The sequence below is a fragment of the Lutzomyia longipalpis genome, chromosome 1 (genome assembly GCF_024334085.1).
Source record: "Lutzomyia longipalpis isolate SR_M1_2022 chromosome 1, ASM2433408v1".
Lineage (NCBI taxonomy): Eukaryota > Metazoa > Arthropoda > Insecta > Diptera > Psychodidae > Lutzomyia > Lutzomyia longipalpis.
In genome coordinates this window covers 39,721,797-39,748,922 of record NC_074707.1, presented here as the reverse complement: position 1 = coordinate 39,748,922, position 27,126 = coordinate 39,721,797, and the positions used below count along the sequence as shown (strand labels likewise).

Genomic DNA, 27,126 nt, shown 5'->3' with positions numbered 1-27,126 from the left:
ACATTTTTAAGACGATTTAACAAGGATTTGAGTCAAATTACGCTCAAGAGCTGATGGATTGATCAAGTCAAATTGACAACTTTTAACGCAAAAATGGGTCATAGCTTCACAAAAATTGACATTACAGGACAACCCCTTGATGGATTTGAGTGAAATATCATGAAAAATAGGCTTTTTCCTAGCTTTACCAAAATGGCTGCCAATAAATAACGGGTTAACCGATTTTCAAAAATTTACCAGTTTTGGAAAGGTGAGAAATGTACCTTTCCAAAACTAATAAATTTTTGAAAATCGGTTGACCACAGCCGGAGATATAGCCACTTGAAATTTTCCTTCAAAAATACCCCATTTTTCCTTGCCCGGAAACTTTTTTAGGGTAGTGTAAATTCAAATTCAAATATAAATTTTTACATAATTAGCTACTGATAAATCGAGATTAATGAAATTATTCATCACAAACAAGGAAATTTGATATGGATACAACTAAACAAGCTTAATTTTATTTTCAATTAATAAAATTGAAATAAATGAATAAATGGAAAAACTGTCCTAAAATATCCAATTTAGGTGTTAGAAAATGGAACTAAGCTTTTACTTTTTTAGAATGAAGCAAGTTTTCCTTGCATATAACACAAAATTATTTTTTTGCTAAATCAAACTTAATATAGCCTCATGTATGAAATTGATCATAAATTAATTAAATTGCACATACCTACATTTTAATTAGAATATTGTACAAATATATAAAACAAATTTGTTCGTAACTCGCAGCCAATGCAAATAAGTCGGTACCTATTGGAAAAAAAATCTATTTTCCGGTTCAAAAAGCACAAAATTATTTGTTATACATTTTTTTTTACATCAGATTGTATCATTGGTTTTCAATGAATCAATAGTAACTGTTAAAGACAGGTGACAATTTTTAATTTTCTGACCACTGAAAGTTCAGATTTCTCATAAAATAATTTAAAAAACAGCAAAAAAGAAAGGAAAATTGTATGAACATTATGTAGCTACAATAAATAAAAACTTGGTAGGGGAGAGCGGGGTTAAAAAAGTCACTTAAGGGTTTAGAAAAGGCTCAAAATATCATATTTCCCAAATAGAAAAAGCGAAATGTATAGCTCATTTCTTTAGGAAATTTACTGCCCTACAACCCTTTCTAAGATCATTTTCCCATGACGTTCTCATGGGAATTTTGACAAGATTGAGTAAGTTAATTTTGTAAAATTGTGAGAGAATTGTGTGAGGGAAATGCTTTATGTAGAATTGTCCTTGTAATCTTTTCAATAAAAATTTTCCCATTAGCCCCCTGAAGAAGCCTCGCATTGAGGCGAAACGTTGGGCAAGAAAATCTTTTTTTCTTTCCCATGGGAGAATAACTTGGCGATCACCGGTTTTTCCTTCTGTCATCTCATCTATCTGCGCCAATTTCCACCAAGAAAACTTTCTAAGATCATTTTGTTCTATCTAGCTAGGAAATATGATATTTTAGGCTTTTTCCAAACCCTTAAGTGACTTTATTAGCCCCGCTCTCCCCTACTGATGAAAATGACATTTTTTTTCTAATATATTCCATTCGTTAAAACAACTGAGGTAAAAAAAACGGTGGATGATAAATTAAATGGCTTTCCGGGGAAAAAATAAAGTCTGATAAAAGTGAGATGAGATGCACTAAAAAAGTTGCTTCCATTATTTTTATGATGAATGAAAATTAAAAAAAAAACTTCAATTTCACAAAGTTTGAATGATAAATTGAAGAGGGAGGGAAATGCTGTGAATAATTTGAAGCATTTTTTTTATAATTTCGAAAGTCACTTCCACTGTGCCATTTAAAATACATTAATTCAAAGAGTTCAAAGCTAATTGTTAAACTTTCATTATTAAATTTAACAATCACTTTTACTATTTTGATTGCGTATTAGTAATTTTCTACCTCCTAAAACAGAACCTTCTGTAGAATCAATAACATTTACATACGTGTATTTGGTTAGAAAATTTGAGTTGAAAATATTTTTCAATATATCGACATGACTCAATCCACCTTTGCCAGAATTTAACCCCATATGATCAATTTAACGTTTCGAGAGTGAAAGAAAATTTGAACTATCCATACTAACGAGAGGTTTCACCAGCACTTGCACGTCATATTGCAAATACCATTTACGCGTATAAAGAATGCCTCAAGGGAGCGTTGAGAGACTCAATGAGAATCATAGCCATAGCGGAATTCCATACATAATGGTTTGCCCGGGATCACTATGGGGATATTCTGAAATGAATCTTCCCCTCTACAGTGCTATGGTAGATGTGTGTATGAAAGTCATTTCCTCCACTTTATCGGCATTACGTGACCCGTTTGGGGCCACAGAATGATTTGATTAAATATCAGTTACATCCTATATTTGTTCATATTCTTATCGCTTCTAAGATGTTCTTTTCACCCTCTACCACTGGCATAGCTGGACATTTTCTTGTGGATATTCCTTGGAGATTTTTTGGGGAATTCATTTAAATAATTGAATCCACATTGGAAAATTTTCTTGCGGCTCTCCGGAGTTAAATTAGAAATATCTCTGACATTTTTCTTTTCTTCGTGGGAATTTTAATGGATTCAGAAAGATTCCTTCTACTAAACTCCTAATAAAGAAGCAACGCTGAGAAGGATGTCTCTGTCCTTTCTGTCCACTTCCTACAAGAAGCTGGATTTATATGGTATCCGTGATGTGGTCAGAAAATTGAAAATTGTCTCTATCAACTCATTTTATTAACTATCTTACTCCGAAATGCCAATTGCATTCACTCATGTGCAGCTAAACGTGACTCTTTTGCCATATCAACTAAACTAGAGAGGGGTAAAGAAAATTCCAACTAGACAACTAATTACTCCAATTTGCTGCTGAAGGTATTTGCTGAAATAATACCATTGGGGGTTGGAGAATTCAAAAGGGATCAATTTTCTTTGACAACAAAAACATGATTGCCCGTTCGTTCATGATATTTAATTATTTTTCATTTAATTGACGCTTTTTTATGAGATCTGTGTGAGTAGATATTTCCCACAGATGAGGAGAAAAGGATGAGAATGTGTAAAAGTTTTTTTCCTTGATGAAATGCAATTAAGAACATTTTGTACAAAGATAGAATCAATGTAATAGGTAGGTAAGAACGTCATTTATTAATTTTTTTAATTGGTCACAAATGAGCAGCTACATTGATCTTCTGAAATATTCTATATGTGTAAGAATGTAAAAATCAATGTGGGAGTCAAAACGTGGGATCTGACCTTTTGAAAATACTCTTTTATTATTTTTGCGACGTTTCGGAGCTTTATTTCTCCTTCCTCAGGCATCAATAATTGAGGGTATTTTTGTCAAATTATTTTTCACTTTCTGTATCCACTTTGCACCAATTACGGTTCTCATCACCATGGCTTTTTGACTTGCAGAAAGTGAAAAATAATTTGACAAAAATACCCTCAATTATTGATGCCTGAGGAAGGAGAAATAAAGCTCCGAAACGTCGCAAAAATAATAAAAGAGTATTTTCAAAAGGTCAGATCCCGCGTTTTGACTCCCACAACATTTGTAAATTGACCGAATCTCCAACATTGTAAAAATCAATCTTTTTCTCTTTCGCTGCAAAAACTAATGATTCAACATAATATCAACGAATATGTATGTATACCCGTTTTATTGATTTTTCTAATGTGTTTGCTTTTTAAAATGAATTAATTTGATTGCTCGTGCCAGAATTGAATAGCTAAAGCTCAACTGATTTATTTAAAAATGAGAATCTCTCAGCGAAATTTCGTAATGCAAATTTTTTAACAAAAACCTCCATTCACTTCACTGAATAATTCTCTCTGCTGAAGTTCTTTTCTCTTTATCCCATTTCTATTCAATTTCATTAGAATTTATAAACCAGAGTGTTCTTTGAAAATCCAACTACATTCATTCAATTCTCATCTTTTAATTTACTAGTTGGTATATTCAACATAAATGTACTCTGTACCCATGGTAAGTAATTATATTTGCAATGGTATTCTTATTAAATGAACATAGACCAAAAGGAGTTGACTATATAACAATGTGATGACAAATAAATGTAATGCAAGTCATAATTAAATTTTCTTGCTAAAACATTTCAAGAACTTTCTCTCAGAGTATAAAAGAACTCTCCTTATTCTATTTAAATATATTTAAAATGCCCCTTCTATCTATTTATTAAGCTTTTTCAGCCACATCATTTAGATTCCAGTGGAAAAAAAAGAGAAAGTTTCTCATGACATACATATTTTATTCCACAATGAATTTCATTGTGTTAGGGAAAAGGATTCGGATATACCCATCCCTTTTGGAAATATCACACTGAAAAATGGGAAAATTGATTTGAATGCAAAGTGCATGTCTCGCTTTGGGACTGGAAATGGAAGCGATTTTCGGTGGCGAGTCTTTCTACCATTTATCATCGTTTTCAATCCATCCATTGCATTTCTACGCCATCCCATGTGTGCCTGTCATTTTCCCATGCACTCTCTCACTCAAAATGTTTCCACCAAAAATGTGGAAATTTGCCCCAAATTTCAACTAAATCCAGAACACAGGATTAGTTAATTGAAATGTCATGCTGATTTTCACTCAAAAATTTAAAATTAAATGGATAGTAGAAGAGATTTTGCACCTAAATCAAATTAAAGTTTTGTCTCTATTGCACGATAAATTCTTTTAGAATGATATAAAAGTGAAAATTTATGCAAATTTTGTTAAATTGATATCATTTTCAGTTTCATTTCCGAAAAGAAAAATTATATTTTTGAATTATTTTATAAATTCAAGGAGAAATAGTCCAAATAGAATTTAAATTTTAACTTCTTTTTAGGGGGAGACTGATTCCAACTAAATCAATTTGTATAAATTTAAATCTTAGGTTGTCTTATAGGAAATTTCTTGTTCATAGACATTGCTTGGCTTGATGGAAAACATAGTTTTTTGAGCTTTTCTTCCACCATTTCCCTTTTTATTTTTTCGAAAATCTTGCAGCTGTTGTAGTCAGTATTGGAACTAATTTAGTTAGGAACATTAATAACATTATTCTTCATCATAAAGGAGATGATTTTAGTTTCCTATCTAACTTTTAATGTGCTGCTATTGTTAAAAATAAAGAAACTTTTCACCAAAAAGTTTTGTTATTTTTTATGAAAGGTTTAACTTTCCTTATCCTTCACAAAATCACTTCAATTAGCTCACTCTGTGACGTCCAATTTACAAGGGAAAAGTAAATACTCGCCTTTGGTTTTGCTTTTCTTTTTTTTTCTTTTCCTTATTCTCTCTTTAGATGGAAGTCACTGAAGGGAATACAGATGGTGGATTGTCTAGTTTTGAACGAAGGACGAAAGCATGACCCAGGGAGAAATGTGGTGTAACTCTTTCTTCTGCGGACTGTATATGTGTGTGCTTTCACTGTATCTTTAATACAACAATAAATTCGGGTCACGAAGTAAAATCGTGGCTGGCATAAACCTCAAAATTTAACCCCACATCCCTCCTTTACTGGAGCGCAGTGAAAGTTTTTAAAAAGCTCTCGACAGTCGAAACAAAGTCAAATTGCGAGATTGCAGTGTGGACGAGAAGGCCCCTTCTATATCAATTCATGTGGCATACATACAACACATTCGTTCCACAAAGTGGCGGAAATAATTCTGTCAGAAAGTAAATTTCGAATACAACACCACGGAGATTGAGAGTCTGTAATGGGATTTTGTCACTACCACAAGGCGACTCCACTGTCAACCCGGCGTCTCCATCTTTGGCTTCCCATAGTCCCAACCATTACATACATAAAGGACTTCACCATACATACATGAACTGACTTTCCAGTAAGATAAATGTCCCAATTATACAGGCAATTCCATGTGCATAAATCACAAAATACACCATGTCAAAATTACAAATGTATTTCCTCTTTCGAGGGGTTAGTGCATTTTTCCCCCAAAAAAAATCCGCATTTTACCTCCGTTGTGCCGTGTTGAATTTAGGATGAAGATTATTCTGACAGTAACTTTTATATTTTTCCCAAAAATAATGTGAACAGAATTATGGAAAATCTGCTTATGCTCAAAAAGAGGAAAAATTCCTAATAAACTCCAAGCTATGCAAACAAGGATGTTTTATCTATTCTTTTAGGGATAAAAGGAAGTAAAGCTCCCACGAAACGTAAAGTATTAAGTATATTTTTTTTGTAAAATATTAAAGGAATATTTAATTGCCAACACTCACTAAATATTTAGTTTCGTTAAAAGCATCATCACGAATAATTTGAATTATTTTTCCGGTGTATAGCAACCTTTAGAATGTTTATTCAATAAATTTTCGTGCTGCAAAAAAATTGTACAAAATGAAATATCAATTTTTCATAAAATATCTCTCGCATATTCACCACGATAAACTACATTTTATCTCTTCCATTGGAAACCACAAAAAGTAGAAATAATACCTCAACCAAATTGGATTTATTGATTATATTATTTTTTAGCTCAATTTTTTGTAAACTTTTTTTTGAATATTTCATTCAGTTCGTGGCATTTTAATCTCATTCACCAAATCCCAATCGATATAATATCACAAAATATGAATTTCCCAAATGTGAAAATGCAAGTGAAATAAGTGAAATTGGGAAAAAATAAACTATTTCATGCATTGGCAAATAATAAAAGATGAAAAATGCTTCACACAAAATGACATATTGACTCTCAGACAATGTGTTATTAAACTCTGACTTTTCATTGCAATCTTGATTGCAATTTTTGGTTGTTTATTTAAAATAAAAAAAGAGAGAGAATTGTTTGATATTTTAGACAAATTACGTCAAATGGAATTGAGCTTTAAAATTCCTACCTTCAAAAGAGATAAAAATAGAAATTTGAAGCTTTTTTTTTGTTTCATTTTGTATTGTCGACTTGTCTATTATATACATATTTTATTTTCAGATTTATGTTTGGATGAGAAGAAAATGAAAAATATGTATATAATAATTGCTTGCCAAATTGGATTATATAAAAATTTTATAAAAAATAGTTTGCCAACTTCATCCCACATTTTATAGCCAATTAAATAACTAAATAAATGTGAAAACTTAAGAGGAAAAAAACCAGAAAAACCATCAATGATTGTTGAAAATAGATTTACTGAAGTACAGTAAAAGTTTTGTTCGAGGATTGAAAAGAATTTTCTGTTAGTACATTAGGAAAATGATGTGCTTTTCATTTCAATAATATCGATCAATAAAGTTGGGTAGAGAAAGTTTTTATGGAAATTGCAACAGAGTGTGCAAATGCAAAAAAAGCTCTTCTGTATTTTCATCGATATTGCATAATATTGTAAGGGAGAGGGATCATAATCTTCATCTCCAAGAGGTGAAAGGAAAACAACAAAAAGCACTACATATAAGCAATGCGTGTGCTGTTATATTGAGAGGGGATGAAAGATTATTGCCACCTGCTACATGGAGTATTGAAACGCGTTTTCCACAACATTTGACGGAATTTGCATAAATTTCACCCACTTTGTCTCACATACGAAATTGATTTTTGCCCACACACTTGGAGTCACTTGCAAGGTCGAATGAGGCTACTTTGCGTGGAAAATGCATACATAATTCGAAGGTTTTAAGGACTAAAATTGAAACATAAATGTTTGATTTTCTTTTAAATGTTTCAATCTTCGAAATTATTCTTTTTCACAGCGAGATATTTCTTCTTCAGTAAGCAAGATAAATGTTGCCAACATATAGAATTTTTAGTGATACAGACTTTCGCAAGTGAAAGAAGACGATATTTTCATCTCTTGTCTATGAGAATGCAATCTCCTCTTTTTTTTTAGCCAAGCACCTCCTGCACATTATGTGCCGAAAATCCTTTTTATGACCTTAAATATTATAGACACATGGAGATTGTGCATTAAATTTCCACCACACAAGTTGGCACATTCCTCGGGTTCCCTCTATAACGGCGCTTCTAAGATGATTTTCTTCGACCTCCCGCCATCCTTTGGGACCACCAGCACGATATGAAAATCCTATCCGCATGCTAGCAATCCCTATTGGGGTTGCACATTGGATGATGATGGCGAAAAATGTATTATCCCGCAGTAGCGAGATGCGGAGGAAATTCCTCGCATCCGCAATATTGAAATTGAAATTCAGACATATACTCGTCCTTGTATGGTCCAACATTGCTTCGCCCACTCCTATATAGTATTTGTTTCAGATGGAACGTAACCCGATTTGTGTTATATTGTAGCTGGAATAGCTAGAAAGAGCGGGGATGGGTTAAACTGAATTTGCAATGGGGTTTTATAACTTTTTCCCCGCATAGGAAGGAATCTATAATAATCATAAAAATAATCTAAAACATCCAGAAACATAAGCGTATAGTTGACGACAGTGCTGGTGTAAAAAGTAAATTCCCATGGATATCCGGAGTTTGAGAATCAGTTTGGGAATATATCTATATAATAAAGAAAGGCCTGTTTGTTGGTAATCGTCGTTCCGACTTTTCTATACAAATCCACACCGTTTATCCGATAGCGATGAAATTTGGTACAGAGGCTCCTTATAACAGGCCGTTTCAGATGGCCGTATTCATTTTCCCCCCAAAGCCCCCCTTCAGGTAGCCCCCATAGAGATTTCATGCAGTTTTTGCAAATTTTTGAATTTGGCGCCTAAAGTGTTGTATGAAAATGATTTCTTCTCTTTGCAATTTTTTTCTTTTTCCTTCGATGAGAGCTTCCCATCTATATAATAAAGAAAGGTCTGTTTGTTGGTGAACGTCGTTCCGACTTTTCTATACAAATCCACACCGTTTGTCCGATCGCGATGAAATTTGGTATAGAGGCTCCTTATAACAGGCGGTTTCAGATGGCCGTATTCATTTTCCCCCCAAAGCCCCCCTTCAGGTAGCCCCCATAGAGATTTCATGCAGTTTTTGCAAATTTTTGAATTTGGCGCCTAAAGTGTTGTATGAAAATGATTTCTTCTCTTTGCAAATTTTTTTCTTTTTCGTTCGATGAGAGCTTCCCATCTATATAATAAAGAAAGGTCTGTTTGTTGGTGAACGTCGTTCCGACTTTTCTATACAAATCCACACCGTTTGTCCGATCGCGATGAAATTTGGTATAGAGGCTCCTTATAACAGGCGGTTTCAGATGGCCGTATTCATTTTCCCCCCAAAGCCCCCCTTCAGGTAGCCCCCATAGAGATTTCATGCAGTTTTTGCAAATTTTTGAATTTGGCGCCTAAAGTGTTGTATGAAAATGATTTCTTCTCTTTGCAAATTTTTTCTTTTGGGTTTGATAAGTGGCCCAAATCTGCCTTTAAACCATCACAATTTATTTTCTCTCTAAAATTTGCGCGAAGCGCAACAAATCCCCGCGAAGCGGGGCGAGATAAATTGGAGCGAAGCGACAATTTACCTCGTTTACTATATATGTGAGGGTATACTTTCATATATAAAGTAAATTCCACGCGGAATTCACAAACATCGCTAGGACAATTCTCATATTATTGAGAACTTTCCCACGAACGCTTTTATTTGTACCATACACAGAATGTGTTAGAAATAAACGGAGTATTGAAGTGAATTTTGTCCTGGAGAAAGAACTTGTCAAAATTTATATTGGTTTCCGTATCGAAACTTGCACCAAAACCATATAAAATGAATTCACCCCCCTCCCCCGCTTTTTTTTCTCCCCAAACTAACCCCCGGGATGTGTGTGTGCTGCAGAATGAACCAAAAAGCTAAATTCATCCACCCATTCGTCCGCCCCGAAGTTGCTTGTGTTTAGTAACACGGAATCACCCCACACTGGGGAGTATTTGTTGGCTTTTTATTGCGAAAAAGTGTTTATCAAATTTACGACCGAGCATGCACATTTCGACAGTTGAGCTTTTTTCCCACCAACGATAAGTCATTTGAATTTTCACACACCCATAAAATTCTATACACCCACTCACATTGTAAATTCAATCCAGCCACTGCTATTTTCCCACCTCTTCGGAAGACGACCCCCCTAGTTTTATTAGGCAGAATTTGAGTTGTTCCCCATATCCATGGGGATTGCGTATGTAGACCATAGATTGAGGATGCAGAAGGAACAATAAAAATTGTGACTTTTATGCTACGGCGAATCCCACGGATCTAAGAGTTCTAAATAACATTGCATTATGCGAAGTAATTTGCCCAAGGGACAATTTATTTTTTATAGTGTTAAAATCGTTAAAATAAAGGAAAACAAAAACATTATAGTCTCATTTTCTTTAACTAGGCTATAAATTAGAATTTGTCTTTCTAACCTTTGAAATTGTAACAAATAGAACTCGTGTAATAAGTAGTGGTACGAATTAAATTGAATAGGATAAATGACAAAAATTTGTTTTAAAAAGATTAGGAAAAATAATTCTTAAGAAAATGACTAGTCAGAACTTTGAAGAATCTTCCCACTGAGGTCCAAAGTTCTAGCCTAAAATTGCTGTTTCAATCTTTCAGGAAAGAAGAAAAGTTTTCTCTGATAAAAACCGGAAGAAATAGTTAAGAAAACTATGAATATTTCAAAAATTTTCTTAAATAATCATTAAACAGCATTTTATCCTAAATCTATCTTCTTGTCATGTGCAACTCTACATTTTGCACATCAATTCATCGGCATGTTCTTATTTACAAGAACACCCCCGTCCCTGAAGGAATTTCACTGTTGTGTGAGACTTTTGTGCATTGAGGGAGATAAGAAATTTTGTACACTCGCGCGATGGTGTTGAAAACCAACGAGAAAAGTCCCCATTCACCTGAGGTTAAAAGTTCACCTGCTGAGACAGAATATATACATCTATGGAGATTTAGTACCCACACTGTGTTGGATAGGGAGGACAAAAAAAACGAGAAAATTTTATCAGAGAGTGAGATGTGCGGTTTTGGGTGATTATACGGATCATAGGATTCAGCAGTACTTTTTTTTGCTGTGGGGGAGGATGCGCGAGGGTGCAAAAGAATTACTGTATGTGAGCTTATGGCTGGAAGTGCATAGTACATGCCAAACTTTGCAAATGATTGTTTGGAATTAAGCATCAAAAGTTCAGTCTGTGTGGTGAGAGCACACACAGTTCATGCAACCGCATCCGGAAACCATTGTGGTATAGCCTCGATTTTGATGCAAACACACACCAGAGGGATCACAAGATGGTTTTGAGTTTTCACGGACGATGTTTTTCACAATTTTCAACCCTTCATGGCCCCCTCACCATCCTTCCAAACCACCCGCCCGACATGGATTAACCCTTTGTACGCGGGATTTGGCGCATAGGGTTGGGAGGGGATGGGAATATAATTCTCAAAAGAGTGAATAATATATTTCATCAAAATCGGATAATCTGGCCAACACAAAAGCTCTCACCAGAAGGGTCCTCTTTGCCCTGAATTCCCATTAAATGAGATACACACTCACACACACTTTTATCCTGTGTATCTACCTCCACTGGTTGGTCATACCGCATACGCCACCCCCGCCCATCATGTGCCCATTTTATCCATACCCACGATACCCAGCCACCACCCTACAGAGCACAAAGGGCAACCAATTGACGACAAGTGAGTGGCTCCGGGGTCATGTTTAATACAAAAGTTTTTCCTCGCAGAAAATCTTCCGTCGTACACACCATCAGCATTTTTCAGTGCCCATACCCTCTCCCCGCACAAATGAACATCAACAGCCATCTCACCTCACCATGGTTGGAGGAGGAAATATTAAATTACACACACATTCAGCCTCCCTCCCGAAGTATTACTTTTCAAGTGAGTAGAAAAATGTTTAGGAGTAACTTTTGCAATAAAATATTATGAACTTTGATGGTAGTAAAGATCCAAAGATAGGAACTTTGTAATTTTTATTTCCGCATGAATCTGACTTCGACGGATTATAATGTCTCTATTTTCCACTGAGAAACTTTTAACCCTTCACCACCCACACACCCATGTACAAAGTGAAACTTATCCTAGCAGGAAAAGTTAGTAGGTAGGTACACAAAAAATGATATGACATTTAGATGAGGAAAAAAAGGATCAGCAGAGTGTTTGATAATGAAGATTATTTTCTAGATGAAAATATTTATTACCTCTTCTTTTAGAACTTTTTCTAGAGAAAAGATGCATTATTTGTAATAAAAAAAATTTACAAAAAAAGCACAAAGAATTCATTTATATCTTACTTCATCCACAATTAATTGAGATCATTCTTTTAAAAGACTTTTTAGGGAGAATTTCACTCAAAATTGTACAAAAAATTAATTTTATTCTAAAATCTTAAATCTGAAGCCACCAGCTCTACCGAGAGCGGTGATGTGTCGAAATTCTGTGTGAGAATTCGTGGGTGGGCATGAATGACAGAGCATGAGCTTTCCACCACGGCAGAAACACCCTCACCCCCACTCGAGTATGCTATCGTCGCTCTCACGCGGGGGCGATGTTTATGAATAAAAAAATAAGTTATTTGCGAAAAGGGCCAGAGCGCCTAATTAAATCGTGCAGAGGATATGACAGATTTTATAATTGTCCCCATCCGATATTTATCTATGGTCCAACAGCACAGGGGAGTACAAATTAGTCATGATTTTGCCTCAATTTGTCGCAGGCAATATTGGCTCGTTTCATAAATATATTAGAAGGTAACAAGGAGTATCTTTTGGGAGCGGCAGGAAAAAAATAAAATGGGAGGTTCATAAAATATTGGAATTACACATAATTCAGTGCGTGGATTTAAAATGTCCCAAAGTGCCCGCATAGAGGGGAAATTTATGTACAATGAATAGAATAATATTAATTATTATTCCCATATGGTCGTCCATTTGTGGTTGTATTTGAAACTTTTCATTCTTTGGTGATTTCTGATAAAAATCTTTTTAATGTGTTGCATTTATGTTAATGCTATTCAGACCATAAAGGAGAAAAATTGCCTCTTGCAACAAACTGCATTTGATTGACATTAATAGTTACGATGGCACGTTCTAAAACATTTTTTTATTAGAACACTAATTCAAAAGGAAATTGCAAAATTTTCAATTTACGTGTTCGTAACTACATATAGCACAACCTTCCCTCTACCAATCTGATTTTCCGTCCTATTCATATCGTAAATATAACTTGTAATAACAATGCCTTTGGATCCTTTTGATGAAGAAATAATTCGCATGTTGTGTTGAATGGTAAAAGGCAACGAGAGAAATTGTTAAATACATTTTAATCTTTTGTTAGTTCATATCAATTAATTCTAAGAACAATGCACCTGTCAATGCATTCGAGGAATTATGAAGGTTCCTTTTTTTCTATTATTATTTTTTTTAGAAAATTATTTTCTTTAATAAGTTTTTTTTTTTCATCTAACTCTTGGTGAAAATTTACCGACAATGCATTTAATTTAAAGAGAAGTTTTTCTCTTTCAATTTCCTTCACAACCTGGGGCGGTAAAATACCACAAATAGATGCGAATGGGGGTTGAAATGTAAGCAAATTTGTTGCTGTAAACGCAATTATTGCAGGTTATATTGTGAGAAAGAGAGTTTGGAGGTATACGATGCAAGACTAATAAATTTTGCATTACACAGGAAGCTTATTTAAATTTTCTGGTATATAATAATAATACATTGCAGAATTTTAGCAAATATAGTGCAAAATAATTTCTAAATGTGAATTACAGTGGAAAATTTATGCTTTTTCTCGTTTCACCATCATCGCAGCACACTCAACGGTGCAACGGACACACAGGTAATTGTCCATTATGCATATAAAGGAAAATGGGTTATGCTATTTAATGAGACCCCCAACCCCAATTACCACACTCCGTACAATACCACCAATCACACACCACTTTGTAGACTAATTTAACATGCGGGGGGGTGTAATAGGTTTTAAAACTGAATGATGAGTTTAACTAAAATTTTTACGCTCTTTTCCGCAAACTCGCTACACGTCAAACATCACACAGCAGTGCAGTAGGGAGCTTTTTGTCTCCCCTTTTGCAAGTGGATGAGCTTAAAATGGGGGTGTCCCATGTGCAATTTACACGTTGAAATACCCTGAGGTGGAGAAAAAGCTCGTACACACATAGAGTTTCCCATGGAAACATTCATCTTCATCTGCAGTGTGGACAAAAGGTGTAGACAGTGACAGACAGGACCATCGTACACACACGAGTATGTTGCCCTAAAACTATTTTTCCATGGCAATACTATCACTATATGGCCAGGAGAACCTTAAAAGTTTGTCTTTTGCAAATGGACTTTCATAATGGACTCATAGGAGCAAATAAGTGAACGGGTTAGTAATTTTCTCTATTAGCATCACCCTTTATCGCTATTTTTGTTTAATTAAAATTCCAATAATAGGTAAGGTTTATTTTTGATTTTTATAAAAATGAAAGAAAATGAGGAATTTGTAAACAATGTTAAATGAGACGTTGCAGCTTAAGAAGTTTAATATTTTCAGAGATTTTGGCTATTTTTGGGCAATTTTGGGTGCCGAATGGCAAAATACAACAAATCGATCGATGAAAGAGTTGTAAGGTGAAAATTTATTTTAGGCTTTTTTCTAAGCCTTGCTCCCCTCTATAACCTTCAAAAAAACTTAAACCTTTGCTATCTACACATAGTATTACAAAGAAGGGCGAAAGTGCCCAAATCGTTTCGGCCCTTCCTCATTTGAGGGGAAGGTAGATGGCGCATGAGGTCTTTTTAAGGAAATTTGGGGGTAAGCGAAATGCAAGGAGGACCTTCCTCCCATTCACAAGATCATTTGCTTTCGAGCGCTCATGGTGATCACTTGAAGGGTCGCATGAACTGAGCGTTTTTTCTATATGGACTTTTTTTTCTGTATGAACTTTTTTCTGTATGAACTTTTTTTTTGTACCTACGATGAGTGGGTTGCAGAAGAGGTGCACAAAAAACGCTGAAGGAAGAAAAATGTACATGGAGTTGAGTTCAGATCTTGCAACATTTTTGGTTGAACATTAGTGGGAATGAACAGAAATACATTTTCTTTCCCTTTTGCACAATGAGATCTTCCAAAGTCTCGAAGAGCACAAATTTTGTCTTTTCGAGCAAAATTCTGCCTCAAACACGCTGGCTCACTCAACACAAGCTGATATTGCTACTAATGAATTTAAAATTTGCAATAGAAAACTTTTATTTATATAAAAAAAAAAATTTAAAGGCCTTTTCAATCATTTTTTGATTTAACTTTAAATCAAAAATTTTCTTCTACATGCGAGTAAATTAATAATTTTGAAAACTCTGTGGAAATATATGTAAGTTTTGAAAAAAAAAAATATTTTTAAAAAAAATAATTATTCAAAAAATGAAATTGAGTTGATTAAAATAAGATAATTAATCAATATTTGGCTACACCAGAATAACAGAAATTTTTTCTATTAAAAATAATAGAATAAAAGAAATTCTATTTTCTATTCTATGAACAAAACTTTTTATAATTTTCAGCGATGTTTCGGCATATTAGCTGTGATTTTTTGTTGCTCGGAATTTAGAATTCATTAATTGAGATATTTGAAGTAGATCATCGACTGCATCATTATGTTGAAGAGATTGGGTGAAATTCACCATTCAGACTGTCTGAATGGTGAATTATCTGGTGAATAATCGCACAAACGCACAACTGCACAACCGCACAACCGCACAACCGCACAATCGCACAACCGCACAACCGCACAATCGCACAAACGCACAACTGCACAAACGCACAAACGCACAACCGCACAATCGCACAATCGCACAAACGCACAATCGCACAAACGCACAACCGCGTTTGTGCACAAACGCACAACCGCACAATCGCACAAACGTTTGTGCGATTGTGCGATTGTGCGGTTGTGCGGTTGTGTGGTTGTGCGTTTGTGCGATTGTGCGTTTGTGCGATTGTGCGGTTGTGCGGTTGTGCGGTTGTGCGTTTGTGCGATTGTGCGTTTGTGCGATTGTGCGATTGTGCGGTTGTGCGGTTGTGCGGTTGTGCGTTTGTGCGATTGTGCAGTTGTGCGGTTGTGCGATTGTGCGGTCGTGCGGTTGTGCAAAAGTCCAAAAGGAACCCCAAATTCAACACTTTTCGCGAGTCTATACCAAAATCAGTTTTTCGCGTTTTCTGGCTCTTCTGTACGTTTTAGAGTGAAAAGACGTGAATTTTGGGATTACCCCAAAATTCCTTGGAAAAATGAGAATTTTTTTAAAATTTTTTTTTCCTTCAAATTTTGTCTTCTCAACCAAATGGGTAAAATTCACCATTCAGACATCTTAAGATAACTTAAGAAAAGTTAAGATTTCTTAAGAAAAGTTAAGATTTCTTAAGAAAAGTTAAGATTTCTTAAGAAAAGTTAAGAAAACTTAAGAAATCTTAGCTTGTGTTGAGTGAGCCAGCGTGTTTGAGGCAGAATTTTGCTCGAAAAGACAAAATTTGTGCTCTTCGAGACTTTGGAAGATCTCATTGTGCAAAAGGGAAAGAAAATGTATTTCTGTTCATTCCCACTCATGTACAACCAAAAATGTTGCAAGATCTGAACTCAACTCCGTGTACATTTTTCTTCCTTCAGCCCTTTTTTGTGCACCTCTTCTGCAACCCACTCAACGTAGGTACAAAAAAAAAGTTCATAAAGAAAAAAGTCCATATAGAAAAAAGTCCATATAGAAAAAACGCTCAGCTCATGCGACCCTTCAAGTGATCACCATGAGCGCTCGAAAGCAAATGATCTTGTGAATGGGAGGAAGGTCCTCCTTGCATTTCGCTTACCCCCGAATTTGCACCAGTCCGCGCGCCATCTACGTTCCCCTCAAAAGAGGAAGGTACGGAACTCTTGGATTTTTTCATCCCTTCAGAGATTGTATTACTATATAAAATTATTATACAATGCTTAAACTTTGCTGAAGATATTTTTAGAGAAATATCTTTTACTGTTGGCCCTAAGCACTAGTCTGCAAAGGGCAGAATAAAATTTTATTCTATTCTATTCTTTTACTGTTGTGTAAAAGAAAAAAATCTTAAAGCATATTTAAAATTCATTTCAGTCTCAAAACATAATGGAAGAAAACCTAGTTTTCCTTAAAAAAAAGATTTAAAGAACCAGGTAGAAAGTAAAATTTAGTTTTGTCATTTGGAAGAAAAATTCACAAAAATCATTGCGAATATCATGTGTAATAATCATTGAGCTTCGTGATTGCAGCACAGGACATGCAGATAGGAGTGAGTCATTTAAAATTCAGAAGCACCATGTGCTTGGAAGAAAGTTGAAATGATCACTGAAGATGAAGGGAGAAATGCAGCAATTTTCCCCTTTATGTTAGTTTACGTGTCTATTTTTCTTACTTCAGTGCATCTTTTTGCTGCGTCTGCATTATAGTTCTTAACAATAGCGCGCATAGAAGTCGTTGAAATGTATAATATTCTCATACTCCGCACTTTCAAGTGACTCCTGTAGACTCCAATAGACTCCAATAGAATACCAAAAGCTCCTGTATATTGATGTGAGAATAAGAACACAGAAGAGGAAATATTTTACACTACACGTTTATATAATAATTGCGTGCTTCTTTTCTGAATGTTGATAAATTATTTAATTCCACAATTTGTTTCATTTAAATAAATAATGTTTGATTTGAGCTGCTAAGGGAATGTTTAAGAATACAAAAAAGTACATTTTCCTTTTTTCCTAAACAGGTAAATTTATTAAATTTAATCAATAAACTCAAAAAAGATAAAATTCTGCATAAATTTTCACCTGAATTTTAAATCAAATATTTTCACAATATATCACAAATTATTTTCATGCTAATCAATTAAACTAATAAATTCGCGATAAAAGTCACAAATAATGTAATCAGTTTTGAAAGATTATGTCGAAAATATTTATCAATTTTGATTATTTTATACGCGTTTAAAGTTGATTGATAATTAATTACCTATATAGAATATTTTATCAGAACATTCTAAACAATATTGCAACGATGTATTACCTTTAAATGTTGCATTCAACAATGTAGGTATTTATTTGGGAATTTTGAAATGTTGCAATAATGTGGTCAAAGTGTGAATATTTGGTCAAAACAACCTGTTTTAGATTTTTATTTATAGCCCCACTTTTCAATTTAATTTATGTGTCCATCGTCAAACCTTAAACAAGTAATAATTAGATTTAATTTTAAATAAAAGCTTCAGGAATATTTCAATTTTTTTTTTTCACATTCCCCGTAATCATTTCTAAATGACCATCTGTGGGAATTAATCAAATATATTTTGCATTTCAAAGGAATAAATGTGAATAAATTTTAATTACCACAATATTATGAAGCAATTAAAACTTTATTTAAGCTTTGGCAGAAATCGTATCAAAGTGAATAATGTAATTATAATAATTTATCGAATGTGAAACATATCTAAAAGATTCAAACAACCGTATGGCGGAAAATCATCTATCATTCATCGGAAAATCCATCGTGAAATATGTTTATGGAATTAATGAATTCTAAACGACGGATATTTAGCAAATAAATTATGTATATTTTAGCAATTAAAGATATAATGCATTAAATTCATCCAAATTATTAGGATTATTGCAAAACAAAGCTTTCAATCAGTCTCGTGAAAGGACACAAAATTTCCTTTTCAAAGTATTATTTTTACATGATTATTTCAACAATAAAATTACCTGAAAGTGGCCCGTCGAGGTCATAGCACGAATTGGAAAATATTCAGGAATTCCACTGAAAAAAATCTATTGTATAATAATTAATAATTTCACAAAATGTATCCCCACAATAACCGGAAAGACTGCCAATGGAACAGTTGAATTACAATTTATTTCACATTGAAATTTAATATCCAAAATGTACGGGGAAATTCTTTTTCAAACTAACAAATCATCCCACGCTCGATTTTAATTACTTCCGCTTTGCTTTCATTTTTTTCGCGGTCAAAAATTCAATACACGTGCTCACAAATATAATTCTAATGAATAGGAATTAAATAATATTACGTGACGAGGATATTTAAACTATGGCTAAACCGGGGGAGATAATTGAAAATTGTAATTATATCAAAAGTGCTTCAAATGAAATATAGTGCAGGGGTGGGATTAACATAAATTAGTGTGATTCATTGTTTGTTCAAAATATTTAATACGTTGTAATGTAGTTTCGAAAACTCCATATACAGTGTTTTATACAAATTTTATATTCATCCATATTATGTATGTAAATAGTGCATGCTGAAAACATCCGGTAAACTGATTTTCCTGTAATTTATATCAGTTCGTGCAGGAAAAATAGTCCTCTGTCTGTTTACAAAAATTGGAGAAAAAAATGTTGCGCAATGTTTGTTGATTGAAATTATATTTTCTGTTGGAGGGACTCACCTTTAACTTTTTCCACATAAATGTGTGAACGTACATGTTGCAGAGATGTGCGCGGAATGATAAAGAGGAAATTAAATAAAGTCAAAGTTGCTGTCCTCAAAGGGTTGCTGAGGTTGCTGATTGCCACCCTGCTGTGGTCGCACACCCATTTGCGGACCACCTGGATTGCCTCCCTGCATACCCATCACTTGACGATATGGTGGATTTTGTGGTTGCTGTTGCTGTGTAAATTTAAATATAGATTTTGCAATGGGTATTCGTGGTTGTAATAATCAAAAACCAGAAATTATGATTAATTGATTTGTCGATCATCGAATTTGCAATTATCACACGAATATTGGATTTCTTTAGTAAATATATTCCATTTTCAGTAGACGAAAGGCGACGGATCATATCTTTTGATCAGAAAATTAGGTTTTTAGTCAGAAGAATATTCCGTTTTGGTCAGGAAAATATGAAAAACGCAACAGTTGCAAAAAAAAAACTCAAAAGAAAATATGAAGAACGGAAAATTCTTCTGACAAAAAGCATAATTTTCAGATCAAAAGATGAGATCCAAAGACGACAAAGTTGCAAGGCATTGCACATAGATAAGTAGATAAACTTATCAGTATTTAATCGAAAATTTCAAATTAGAAGAAGACAAAATCTATAAATTTTCAATGCAAAATCATCAATCTAATAAATTTTCAACTCTACCCCGAAAGTGTAGAAATCCATCAAATCACGCTAAATCAAACTGAATAAACTATGAAGCACCTACCTGTTGCTGCAGGAGATGCCGCAAGCCAGGATTGCTCGCCATGACGGGACGCATCATCCTCTGTGGATTCTGCTGCTGTGGATTTCCTAAATTTCCAACACCGCGCATTTGCTGTTGCTGCTGCAGCATTGCCATTTTATACTGCTCCTGTTTTTGCTGCTGTGCCACTTGGGCTGCATGCATGTTATCGGACATCTGATGAATTGGCATTTGCCCAAATTCGAAGTTTTTAAATTGCTGCTGTTCCTGCTGCACGGCCGCTTCAAGGGACTGCTTTAGCTGAAACAGTCAGCATCACATCACGGAAGGTATTCGAGGTATTTGTACATTTACTGGCATTTTTTTTTGTTTGTTATTGGAAATTCTTCCAATTGGTGGAAAAATATACAAAAGGCAAAATAAAATCCACTAGAGATATTTTTGTACTCACGTGAGACATTTTTTCCATATTCTGCTGCCGATTATCCATATGCTGTCCACCGGGATTAACATTGTGCATACCACCCATTTGATTGGGATTCCCAACATTTGGCATATTCTGGGCATACGAAATGAGGGAGATTAATTAAATATTTTGCAGAATTGGAAAATATATTTCACAATATTGATATTTACCACCATTCCCATACGTGCGGCTTGATTAACTGTCTGCTGCTGACCCATTTGTGCCGTAGACGTTTGCCCCATTTGCTGCATCATCTACATTTATTATTCAAATTTATAATTCTCACCGACAATTGATGGAAAATCCAGCATTTTGTAGGCTATCTACACAATTTATGCTAATTCGCACTATTTTATCCCACCCACCCCCTAACCATTCCTGCTTATTTGGCATTGGTGCACTGCACACACATCCCCAGCTGAGATATTATTTACCTTTCAGTGCAAACGAGAGAAGCTTCTCTTTTAAATCCAAAATGCAACCCATGGGAAGCATTTCCAGAAATTCCAATGTGCGGTTTATTATTTATTAATTTTGCCATCATTTAAAATGGCAACAAACACTTCCCAAGTATCTGTATTACTCCCAGGAATACTAATTTAACTTAATTTATCTTCGTACCTGTGTTTACCGGAGAAGTAGACAAATGTACTCTAAATTGAAAACAAATTAAACTAAAAAAAAAATAAATCGAAGAATTTTCAATGAAGAAAAGCAAACTAAACCTTAAATTGAAAGCTCTGGCAACTAAGCTCATGGGATTTATCTAAAACCCCCAAACAAAAAAGTGATAATGAAATTCTCTTTTAAGAACTTTTTTACATACTCTAAAATCTCGTTAAAAGCTCACATTCCAAAATTCTAAATCACCTATATATCTAGTGGGGGAAAGTTTTTTTCAATGGACTTTTAAATACACCGTGTAGAGTGCACCACCGCCACATGAATAGTTTTAATCTCTTTTTGGGTGTAAATGGCACTACACAAGCCGTGGTGAGTGTGAAAAGCACCAAACCTGAGAACTTGTTGGTTGTGATGTTGGCATATTGGGTGCAGGATTCATAGCATTCGGCTGACCAGCACCACTCGGCCCACCAGGACCCTGAGCGCTCGTTCCCGCATTCCCTGCACCGCCGGGATTCCCAGCGCCACCGCCCTGCTGTCCCGTAGCCTGTTGGTTCTACAAATAAATACATTGCGCCCAATGCTTGTGGGTTTTAGTTTCAATCCTTCCTGACTAAATAGTATACACGTAAACACACACAAATACAAAAATATAAACTCAAATAAGCATTTCAAGTGAGGCGTATATGGTGTGCAAATTAGTACAATATGCTAAAGTATGGGAAATCAATGGGATTATTTGGGTTTACTCGATACAAAATGCAGTATTAAATATACTCAAAATCGTGTCCGTAATCTCGTGCAGAACGGGAATGTTGAGGTAGGTAGCAATATACATAATGAATGAATGTACATTTATGTGGTTTGGTTTTACGTGAATCCTGCGCCAAAATAATTCCGAGAATCCACTTAAAGTACACGTTTTTATGGGAATTTTTATGGAATATTAAACGAGGCTCTCGGCTTTTTAGGGCAACTTGAGTTGATTTTTATTGATTGAAGAAGAAAGAGGTTGGGTTGACTTATTTAAAAAAAAATGTTTATCAAAATACATTTATCAAGACGTTGCTGTATAGCATAAGAAAGAAGTATTTTAAATTGTCGTTTAAATTCAAAAATTCTGATAAAATCTTTTTTTTTTCTAACAACTGAATAGTTGCTATAAGATTTTGATAGATGGGTGTTTTTAAAAAGTTCTATTGTCGTTCTAGAAAAGAAAAACAAAGAATTTGTTGTTCAGGAAAATAGTCAGAGAGATCTCTGAAGAGGCCTGGAAAAGTAATTTTCTTTCAAAAAAATATAATTAAAGCTAGAAACAAAAAGGTAAAAATCCTATAAGATTTTTGCCAGAATACCCAAAATCTTATAACTGACGAATTGTAAGAAAGGAAAAGAAAAGATTTTTATCAGAATCTACTCCTATTTTAGGGTTTTGTAGAATTTCTTGAAATATTTTAATTTAGGGTTAATTTTTCAAAATCAGACAAGCGGAATTGGAGTCTAATTTTTGAATTTGAGGCAATTATTGAATGAAGAAGGAAAATGGGTAAAAATACAATTCTTTTTCTCAGTAAATCAATAATATTTGAAACGAGGTTACTGAGGGTGGTTACTCCAAATGTGTTTTATCACTTTAAATGAAAATTGTTAAAAGTTTAGACTGTCGGCCCATAAAAATTCTTTCCTTTTTTATTTTTTAACTCACCTGAATAATTTAAAATTATTAAATTAAATGAATTTATCGAATTTTTGGCTAAAAACTGGGTGGCGCAGGCCACGAAAAATGTTTCTGCATATTCGTTATAGGCGTAATAGCTTTGCTTGTTAGCTGTGAGAATTAAAATCAATTGTGGATTTGGATAGAGGTGTGCGGGTAGGGTTATTTGAACACAACATTAAACCATTCCATGACGTACCAAGCCTTGTTTTTGTTGAATAACTTTGCGCAGCCTGTCGACAAATCCCACTTGATTGTTGGGAATGAAGCCAAGGAAGGCCTTCTTCTCAGCTGTATACAGCAGAATTAGCACTTTTATCTCACAATTTGTCGGTGGGGATGCTGTGAAGTGAACACATCCCGCCTAAAATGCAACGAAGGGAAATTTACAACACCTGCATATGGGTGCATTGATTTTTAAGCAGGAGGAGACTTACAAAGCCCGTTGCCATGACTTTCGACAGGGCATCAAGAGCTTCACATTGACTTGGGTGAAAGATGACCGTTTTGGAATCTTTTAGGTATTGCCCACCAATATTCCCCACAAGTTGCTTCGGCATGAGTTGCATAATGAGCTTCTGGGGCCAGCTGTCGGCTTTCCTGCAATTTTCCCCACATTCGCGGAGGAGATAGACCCACATAGATTAGCATTCACGTAGTGAATTTCCACCATGTGAAATATTTCATTCTAACGAACACAACGTACAATTCTGGTTCACCATCTTTGATATTAGTTGTGACATAGCACGGTACGTGGCGTGCAATTTTGGGTTGATCGCTCTTTGCCTTCTCAATCCACTCCAGAATCCCAGTCCAAATTTTCTCCCTTGAATTGGAGGTTGGTTGCCCACCGGTAGCACCACCAGCTGCCGTCGTGGGAACACCACTTGCTGGTGGCATATGCTGTTGTGCTGTTTCCACCCAGAAACCCATTAAAATTATTTTAATAAATCCACTGAGGCATACACAAAGGACTTCATACATAACTTTTCAAACATGACAATTATATTGGGAGGGCGGAGGGTAGGTATAGTAGAGTTTTAGATCCACATGTGTAGAGAATTTAAAGTTTCACAAATGTCGAGGAAGGATTGAATTTTTAAGAACAACGTCGAAATAGACGCTGTAAAAACTATACTAAAATTCACGAAATAAAATAATATGCATCCTGTTATTTAGGTCAACATGAAAATCCCATATACCTGCAGGCTATAACGACCTACTGCTTGTTAAAAACTTTTTTCATTTCCAAAACATTCTGCAAAAATTTCCCCAAATGCATTTCATCGTGTTATTACATATTCATAAATTTGTCATTCTTTGTGATTTCCATTTACACACCCCATGAAAATATGAAACTCTCATAAAAAACATTAAAAACATGAAATCGACAAGAATTTTTTTTGGTTGAGGAATTCTGTGTATAAATTATTTTTAAATAATTTCGGGGGGCGGAAATTTATTGTTGGCCTTGTTAGTGAAATCCTACCTGATGTGGGGATATTTTGGGGCATCTGTTGGTTGACTTGTGGCCCTTGATTTTGTTGCATCTGCTGCGGGTTTTGCTGCTGCATCTGCTGCGGGTTTTGCTGCTGCTGCTGCTGCTGCTGTTGTTGGTGTTGTTGCTGCTGCTGCTGCTGTTGTTGTTGCTGCTGCTGCTGTTGCTGCTGATTCATAAGTTGCATCCGGATGGCTTGCTGCTGCGCCATATTGTTCATCTGACCAACTCCCTGAGACGCCATGCTGTGCGGTGGGGTACTGAGTTGCGTAATGAGAGCTGATTGCTGTTGCTGTTGCGTTGGCATCTGCTGCTGTTGCGGATTCTGTCCGGGATTTGGGAGGAAAGGCCGCTGCTGCTGTGGTGGCATCATCCACCTTGGATTTTGCATTCGTTGCCCCATCTGTGGTTGCTGCACATTGGGATTGTATGGCATGGACATAGCCGTCTGATTGGGGGGTGCAATGGAAACCTGGGGATTCATTTGATTGGGATTTGGACCTTGACCAGGGTACATCAGCCCCGGACGTGGGATATTGGGATTTCCCATTGGATTTTGCATTGCATCCGGAAACACTAAAAAATTACGAATATTTTTGTGAGTCTCCCAGAAAACTTCTCTGTGGGAAAATTATTCTTACTTCCGGGATTATTCATGTTGGTACGCATGGGGCCAGGTTGATTAATCTGCTGAGCTGCAAGCATCTGATTTCCAGCTGCTTCCATTTGATTATTCATTGGCATCATATTGGATGCCAATGGACTCGGTAGATTAATTGTTGCAGCTGCTGGTGGACTTGCAGGACGCTCCTTGAGGGAATACCCCTTGAGGAGAACAAGATGTCGTGGATCCTTGCAATAATTCTTCGAGGTGGAGGATGACAAATCCCCACCGGATTTTTCAAATAGCTTAAAAAGGACGGGAATTTTCCGCGGAGAGAGGATGGAGAAATTAATTTCCTTCTCTTGGAAAATCGTCGCAAGTTGATCAACTGTTTTATTTTCATACATATAGCACTCTTGCACGGGCATTGAGTACGGAACGCTGTTACAGATGAGGATGCAGTGCTTCTGGGTGGGTGTACCCTGATCCCTGCGCTCCTCGAGATCGTCAAAACATACCAAAGCTGTGGCCATTCCCTCTGCGAGATTCGCATATGATTCACTCTTCCCCCCAGTTAGCCTAAAACAAATTATTCCGTGCATTTCAGGGACATTGCGGCACTTTTGGGGAACAAAAGAAACCTACTCTAGTTTTTCGATGGTGTTGAGTACTTTTTTGGAGCTGGCAAAAGGCCCGTAAGTCGTACAACAAACTCCCGGCATGCTCTGGGCTGTCTTGTAAACGACTACCCCATACAATGTGCTGTTTCTATCTAATCCCGTCCAATACTCCCGATCATCTCCCATCCACTGGGAAGAGAAAGACTACCACGGGCATTGAGATAACTTCCGCGGAATGTGACAAAAGGACAATCTTCTAAATACCTGGGAGAAGTATTCCAACGTTGGGATTATGTAGTTCGACTTGATGTCCCCAAAGTAAGCTCCATTTATCGCTGTTCCTTCAATTAGAAACACCACGTCCGCTAACAAATCCGAATCTGCAGCAACCATTGTCACAAATCACGACTAAAAGTTCACAGAAACACCTCAAATTTTCACAATTTTCACGAATTTTCTTTCGCACAAGTCAAACACATAAACAAAACACAGCAAACCTCACATACTGTCAAACGAAGTGCCGGTGTTGGCTCATGCGCATTAGCGGCGCTGCTGTTATCTTTGCTTTTGGCGCGCAAAGTAAGTTTTCTCCGCCCTCCAAAGAAAAAGATTTTCTCATCAAATAAATTATTTATGGAGAATTTTCACGATATTTGCCTTTAATTGCCACAGACACAATTCAAAGATCCAAAAAGGATATTTTTACCAGACACCCACCCACAATGAACACATCTCCCGACCAATCCCATGAGAACAACTCGGGTTTTCAACAAAACCCCATCGCAACTTTCCCAAAAGAATTTCTTTCTTCCAATTTTCCTGCGCATAAGAAAATTCGAAAAATTCACATCACGAAGGAGCGAGTTCGTGAAATGAATAAATTTTTCTCTCTGGCTTAACTACTGAGCTTGCTAGTAAAAAAAAAACCTCCGTGTGGTCTATGAGTGGGTGTAAAAAATTGCAAGCAATGAAAGGATATGAAGGACTTAAAAAAAAGAAATTGGGGAAAACGGGAGAAGCACTAATAAAAATTTTAAAATACATTTCTGTTGAGAATATGTACGGCGTGGGTTTACGATGTGTTTATTAGTTGTTGTAAAAGAAATGTTATAAAAGCTCAAACTATTAGATTGCAAAATGTATTGTAGATGTGGCGGCTTCAGGACGAATTGGAGCCTTGTTTTAGTTCTTCAATTTTACGCACCATAAGGTAAAACCTTTAAAATCTTTCAATTTTACTCAAAAATGATTTTAAAAAATGAAAGCTTTATGAAAAAAAAAACCTAACAGGTAATTGAGCTTTATAAAAGCTTCTTGTTTAAAACATTTTCTCAGCTTTTTCTCTTTTAATAAAAATAAGCTTTATTGCAAAAAAATATTCATCGATATTTTTAAAATTTAAAATAT

General features: G+C 35.3%; 2 protein-coding genes across 4 annotated transcripts in view; one reads left to right on the top strand and one right to left on the bottom strand.

Moving 5' to 3' along the window:
* LOC129787307 (DNA-binding protein RFX2) overlaps window positions 1-27,126 on the top strand; it is an 865,065-nt gene that overhangs the window by 686,867 nt on the left and 151,072 nt on the right. The gene's annotated exons all lie outside the window — the stretch shown is intronic.
* Window positions 19,189-26,238, bottom strand: LOC129787305 (mediator of RNA polymerase II transcription subunit 25-like). 2 transcript variants are annotated; one of them, XM_055822791.1, is made up of 13 exons: window positions 25,984-26,238; window positions 25,745-25,923; window positions 25,137-25,678; window positions 24,487-25,071; window positions 23,704-23,908; window positions 23,435-23,597; window positions 23,197-23,361; window positions 21,672-21,836; window positions 20,827-20,910; window positions 20,642-20,749; window positions 20,212-20,490; window positions 19,449-19,669; window positions 19,189-19,370 (listed from the first exon to the last, which is right to left on the bottom strand). In XM_055822791.1, exons 1-12 carry the CDS (start codon window positions 26,110-26,112, stop codon window positions 19,520-19,522), a joined length of 2,754 nt encoding a protein of 917 aa, XP_055678766.1. In that variant the 5' UTR covers window positions 26,113-26,238; the 3' UTR covers window positions 19,189-19,370; window positions 19,449-19,519. The 2 variants fall into 2 exon arrangements, with proteins under 2 accessions (XP_055678766.1, XP_055678767.1); XM_055822792.1 differs by having other exon boundaries at window positions 20,212-20,481; window positions 25,984-26,233.

Excerpts from the sequence above, each read along its gene's own strand:
- LOC129787305 (XM_055822791.1), bottom strand. The coding sequence starts at position 26,112 with ATGGTTGCTGCAGATTCGGATTTGTTAGCGGACGTGGTGTTTCTAATT. Across the intron at positions 21,837-23,196 it reads TTCAACAAAAACAAGGCTTG|AACCAACAGGCTACGGGACA; the intron begins GTACGTCATGGA and ends ATTTATTTGTAG. Across the intron at positions 19,670-20,211 it reads GGCATCTCCTGCAGCAACAG|CAACAGCAACCACAAAATCC; the intron begins GTAGGTGCTTCA and ends AAATTTACACAG.